Source organism: Malaya genurostris, chromosome 2 (genome assembly GCF_030247185.1).
Source record: "Malaya genurostris strain Urasoe2022 chromosome 2, Malgen_1.1, whole genome shotgun sequence".
Lineage (NCBI taxonomy): Eukaryota > Metazoa > Arthropoda > Insecta > Diptera > Culicidae > Malaya > Malaya genurostris.
Genome location: NC_080571.1, coordinates 235,450,251 through 235,456,623, shown reverse-complemented (window position 1 = coordinate 235,456,623; position 6,373 = coordinate 235,450,251). Strand labels below are relative to the sequence as shown.

The window sequence follows — 6,373 nt, the reverse complement described above, 5'->3', positions numbered from 1 at the left end:
TCGTGGAAAAGGACTTCAACCCACCGAACTGCCCGGATCTTCGGCCAATTGAAAGGTATTGGGCAATTGTCAAGCGGCACTTTCGGAAGGAAGGTACAGTGTCCCAAAACATGCAGGAGTTCAAAAAAACTGAACAGCTGCCACCAGTCACAAAAGTAACTGTGCAGAATTTAATGAAGAATGTCTAGTTCGAAAAGCGAGCGTTTCACAGAAACTAGGATTTTCTTCAATATAATCAGTGAAATGCATAAAACTGTAATTTTTCTACGATATATCGAAAACTGATGTCAAAATATGTTTTTTTTCGCTTTTTTATTCAATAAACAATGTTGCTAACTACTTTTCGATACACTCCTTAGAAGTAACTTTTCGTTTGCTTAGAGGTTTATAATTAACCGTTAGGTGGCATTAGCAGTTTAATATAAACTACTAATGCATTGATGAGTCGAACCCTTGCGGTATCAAAGCCCCTAAATGACCAAGCATCCAAACATCATTCAGGCGTCGACTAATTTTCTTCTTTATTGCTTGCCAGCAAAAATAACAGCACAGTGTTGACTCAGTACTTTGGGTTAACGTCATCTGGACTACGAACTTTCAAACTTAGGAACTGTAATAGAATCAATCTAAAACCAGAGAACTGATTAAAGCTCTGTTTCTAGCTGGTGTAGAATTAAATAAATGCTATCGTAAGCAACGAAACCAAAATGAACTGTGCAGATAGCCGAAATAGCACCGGTTATCACTGAACGGCTTTTTCTGAAAGTTCACACGCTGTTATCGCTGAAGTAATACACCAGTTTTGAGGCACACTTCAACAGTTGAACAAGTCTTAAACACTTCTTACACAGGATTTTGTTGGATATTCGAAGGTACTAGACTGAATCGAATAGTGAGATGTTACGAAGCAGAAAATTTTGGTTCCTTCAAAAAAGGTGGGAAAAAAGAACATGTTGAAGAATGTATTCGTGGCCTATGAACCGATGCGGGCATTCGGTCGAAACAGTTACTCTGTTCGTTATCTACATTTTTCGGTTGTTGTATTATCTTGGGTTGCTTTCGTGTAGTAAACAATTTTTTTTCAACGTAGATTAATCACAACATATGGTGCTGTTATGTTTCTTAAATTGTACTGTGAATTTTTTTGTTTAATAGGTGGTTTCGAAAGTCGTCTCTAGATTGCTCGTTTAAGGATCTCCACGTAGATGGGACAAATAATCAAAGCTATGTACAGCATACTGGAGGAAAGCCATTGTTATTCCGTAACATAGGCCAACACTTACGATTAGCAGTCGAACAATATCCAAACAACGAGGCTGTTCGTTCATGCCATGAAAATGTAGGATACACTTATTCTGAAGTGATGAACAAGGTTAGTTTAACGTTTGTACATTCAAAATATTTGATGCTTGGATTGAACCAAAATTCAAGTAGTCCACTGAATGTTGTAATTCTAGGTAGATCGGTTGGCTGCAGCCTTCTATCAACTTGGCCTGGAAAAAGGTGATCGCGTCGGAATCTGGGGAGCAAATAGCACCGCCTACTATCTGACGAAGCTGGCAGTAGCTCGAGCTGGAATGATTTCGGTATGGTGACGGGTGACGTTTCTTTCCGGTGTCCGTATCCCTTATGTTTCTTATTATGTAGGTAGGTATCAATCAAGCCTCTCAGCTGCCTGAGCTTGAATATGCTTTAAAAAAGGTGGGAGTGAAAGCACTGGTTGCAGCAGAACGCTACCGTTCACAGAACTATTATGAAATACTAACGCAATTGCTACCCGAATTAGTCGACGCTTCTCCAGCAAAACTTAAATCTTCTGCTGTTCCGACGTTGTCATCTGTTATTGTTGATTCAAAAACCAGCAAACTACCGTGAGTAATTGTATAAAATTGATTCGTTCAATTGTCTCAAAATGGAACCATTCCCTCATCACAGTGGAACGCTTTCGTTGGATGATTTTTATCAGCTTTCAACAGAGGCAGGAGTGTCTCAAATCGAAGCCTTACAACCGTCGATTTCTCCCGACAGTGGTGCCTGCTTACTGTTCACCTCGGGAACGACCGGTAAACCAAAGGCCGCTCTGTTATCGCATTTTGGTCTGGTAAACAATGGAAGTCACGGAGCCTATCGGAATGAGCTGGAACGTAAGCAGCATCGCATTTGCGTGCACGTTCCTCTCTTTCATGTCTTTGGACTGGTACTTGGGACTATGTCTGCGCTCAGTTACGGCTCCACGATGGTTTTTCCTGGCGAAGGATTCCGGGCTAGCGAATCGTTGAGGGCGATTGCTGAGGAAAAGTAAGATTCTGTAGCCAACGTTGAGTTCAATTGAAATGCCAAGGATCTGTGTTTTTTTCCTAACAGATGCACCGTCATCTATGGAACACCGACCATGTATGTAGATTTGTTAAACGAGTTCCGTAAGACGAATGTGAAGCTACCGGCAATAGATATTGCTGTGATAGGAGCCGCCGCTCACTCTCCTAAGCTGATCATGGACATCAGGGACGTTCTTGGAGTGAAATGCATTCGAGCGTCCCACGGAATGACGGAAGTTTCTGGAGCTGCATTTATCTGCGAACGAGAGGATCCAACGGAGGTAAGCTTGGATTCGGTCGGTCGTTTGATTGATCACTCTGAAATTAAAGTAGTCGACCGAGATGGTAATACAGTTCCCTTCGGAACACCTGGAGAACTGTGGATTCGTAGCTATGCAACGATGCTTGGCTACTGGGAGGACGAAAAGAGTACCAAGGAGATGATTGGAGCTGATCGTTGGTTGAAAAGCAGTGATCAGTTCGTGCTGCGACCCGATGGATACGCGAAAATAGTGGGCCGCATTAAAGAAGTTATCATTCGGGGCGGTGAAAATATATATCCGAAAGAAATAGAAGATACGCTGAATTCGCACCCTAATATTTTGGAATCCCATTGCATCGGGGTCCCGGACGAGAGACTAGGCGAGGAAATTTGTGCCTATATTCGACTGAAAGAACCAGTGGAGGACAATTGGGTAAACTTAGATGAAATTAAACATTTTTGCTATGGAAAACTAGCACATTTCAAAATCCCGAAAATACTTAAAATAGTTCAAGGTTTTCCAAAGACGGCTTCCGGTAAAGTTCAAAAGTTTAAGCTTCTGGAATCGTTTTTGAGCGATAAATGAAAGTATTGCCCATTCGACGACGACAATTCGAATTTAGCAACGAGTGAGCTCCTTTTGTATTCTTATCATTTTTAGAATATACACATTATATTTGTAATTGATATGAGACTAATTTACATTTGAAAATAAAATTTACAATAATTTACAATTACCAACTCAGGTTAAAAATGAACCGGTGGGCCTGAGTGCCAATCTGATTAATCTGTCAAGAAGAAAATTGTACTGCAAATGTATAGAAAGTGTGAACAATATTTCTGGACTGCGAAAAGTGAACTTGATATGCAATTAGGGATATGAAAAATAACCTCTAATAAATCATATGTTTTTTTTTTACTTTTAATTTGCAATATCGACTTTATTTCGAGAGGATGACAGACCAATATGAACTGCTGAATTACTGAACTATTACTTATTGAATGAGAAATCCAAAACACATTTCACTTTACATTGAATTTGAGCCGCTAGACATACATACTCAAAGTTTACATTGCTCATGTAACACTCGGTAGATATTGCACCGAGGTGCAATATCATTTCTGGCGCCTCGGGCGTAATCAAGTGGCGACCAACCACACCGCAGAAATGAAGTCTAGTTTAGCGGGTGCGTGAGAATTAAAATGATTAATGAAAAAAAAAGTTATTCGGAAGGGGCAAAGTCTGGTAGGTATGGTGGATGGGAAAATAGTTCTCATTTGAGTTCAGAAATGATGTTTTTGACCGCTTTAACAGGGGCGTTGTTGTTACAGTACGACATTCTCTGTCTTGTGGTTGTTCTTCGAGCACTGGATTTTGCCTTTCTCTATAGAAAGGTAATAGAATGCTATGCAATCACCGTGAAAACCGATTTTTCAACCGAAACTCGACTTAGTTCGTCGAGTACGCAAAATGTCTGCGTGTGTGGAAAGTTTGTGCTGACTTTTCTCCGAGTTGGCAAAACCGATGTTAACAAACTTAGGCTCCGATGAAAGGAACTATTGTCCCATAGAAGTTTTTTAAAATTTAGTATAGATCAGACTTCCGGTTCCGGGATTACAGGGTGAAAAAACCTAAAATTTGAAAGTTTGCCTACATTGAAAAAGATGTAAAGATGATTTAATATTTCAAAAATAGTAAATCAATAGTCAAATCAAAAATAGTTCACCGGTCCTGTCAGTTGAGGACCTTAATAACTCGTTTCGGATATACCGGTTCCCGGAATCCGGTGCCGGAAATAGTGGTCAAATTTAGCAAAATGAAACTAACTCCCTTTTTTCGCTACAGTTCCAGGATTGAAGGGTGATGAGTGTTTGAAATTTCAAGCCGTCGTTTAGTGCAACGATGCAGAAGAGGGAAAAAATCTTCTAAATTTGACTCAAAACTGTTACATTTTGTAGGCCATATAAGTTACTGACCATATGAATCGACTTCGGCTATACCGGTCCATGGCCAAAAACTCCAAAATGGAACTAACTCACTTTTCTCCGCAATGGCTCAACCGATTTTCTCAAACTTAGATTCAAATGAAAGGCCTCACAGTCATTTACAGAATTTCTGAATTTGATCCGGATCTGGATTCCGGAACTGGAATTAAAGGGTGATGAGTATTTGAAATTTCAAGCCATCACGATCATCAGGTGCGATGATACAAATTTTCTCACTTGGACCCAACACTTCCAATTTGTAGATCATCACTTGCTGACCATCCGAACCGACTTCGGATATACCTGTCAAATTTTGTCCGCTGACTCATGGGTTACTAGGATTGATGCTACATGGGTAGTTTCGTCAGTACGGGTGAAGTTAAACCCATGAAAAATCATTGTTCTTTTTTTTAAATGCAAATGTGCAATATGAAAAAAGATGTGATGATTGAAAGCCTAAATAATCATTTTGTAACTAATTATGTTATGAAGAATTATTGCCGTCAGCTTGTTTTTACCAGTATAAGATTCCATTTTGGTATTTTTTTCGAATTGTTTTTACAAAACCTGTCAAATTTTTGAGTAAAGATACTGAAAAAACCCTGTTTTAATCCTCCTAGTGGTGTAATGATGCCTTTCTCATATATATATATATATATATATATATATATATATAATACTGTGGAATTCTTTTCAAAATGTTTCTCTTCGATTTTTGAAAGAAACCAAGGGATTGTTTGTGCACTAACTAGTATAATATACATAATAAAACAGTGCTTTGCTCGCGTAGTTCACTATTATATGTACTTCCAGCACCGGAACCAGAGAACCGGTATAATCGAAGTCGTTTCGTACGGTCACCAACTAACATGACGTACCAACTTCACTAGTTTTTATTCAACTTTTGAAGAGTTTATACGATTTCGCTATCGTACTCTAAACGTCTCTCTAATTTTTTACGGTTTTTTTTCGGCGGTTTAAGTGACGATGTACAATATTGAACACACTTTACCCTATAACTCTGGAATTTGTAGTCACATCCGGATGAAATTCAGGAATTTTATGTGGCATCGTGAGACCTTTCATTTGAATCTAAGTTTATAAGAATGGGATCAGCGGTATCTGAGAAAATCGATTGCACGTGTTTAGTTCATTTTGTACATTTTACCCCATAACCTCGGACCGGAAGTTGGATCCAGATGAAATTCAATAAGACTACAAGGCCTTCAATTTAAATCTTAGTTGAAGAAAATCGGTTGAGTGGTCTCTGAAGAAATAGAGTGCACTTTTTCTTCATATTTTTGCACATTTTATACCGTTACTCCCGAACCGGAAGTCCGATCCGGGTACAATTCAATAACACCCTATGGGACCAAGAGACCTTTCATTTGAATCTAAGTTTGTGAAAATCGGTCCAGCCATCTGCGAGAAAAATCGAGTGTACATTTTTGTTACATACACACACACACACACACACACACACACACACACACACACACACACACACACACATACACACACACACACATTTGCTCAGTTCGTCGAGTTGAGTCGAATGGTATATGACGTTCGGCCTTCCGGCCCTCGGTTGAAAAGTTGGTTTTCACAGTGATTGCATAACCTTTCAATATAAGAAAGGATAAAAATCCTCGAATCCTACACTCAAAAATAAAACTAACTTTAATAATTTAAAATCAATTTACAATTTTTTTTCTAAAATTTTGATTATATTCCATACCAATGGTTCATACATTGCAAGGCAGTTAAGCAAAACAATTTTTTCTAGCAAAAATATTTTCTTGTCCTA

General features: G+C 38.9%; 1 protein-coding gene across 1 annotated transcript; it reads left to right on the top strand.

Annotated features, from left to right (window-relative positions):
- Positions 1–816: 816 nt before the first annotated feature.
- Positions 817–3,434, top strand: LOC131432690 (medium-chain acyl-CoA ligase ACSF2, mitochondrial-like). The gene is made up of 6 exons (XM_058599124.1): positions 817–935; positions 1,156–1,372; positions 1,458–1,586; positions 1,648–1,871; positions 1,936–2,298; positions 2,365–3,434. Exons 1-6 carry the CDS (start codon positions 898–900, stop codon positions 3,164–3,166), a joined length of 1,773 nt encoding a protein of 590 aa, XP_058455107.1. The 5' UTR covers positions 817–897; the 3' UTR covers positions 3,167–3,434.
- Positions 3,435–6,373: the final 2,939 nt, after the last annotated feature.

Bases quoted from the DNA above. Each gene is read 5' to 3' on its own strand.
- LOC131432690 (XM_058599124.1), top strand. From the start codon at position 898: ATGTTACGAAGCAGAAAATTTTGGTTCCTTCAAAAAAG. The intron at 1,587-1,647 runs GTATGGTGACGG...CTTATTATGTAG, and splicing joins CTCGAGCTGGAATGATTTCG to GTAGGTATCAATCAAGCCTC. The intron at 2,299-2,364 runs GTAAGATTCTGT...TTTTCCTAACAG, and splicing joins AGGGCGATTGCTGAGGAAAA to ATGCACCGTCATCTATGGAA.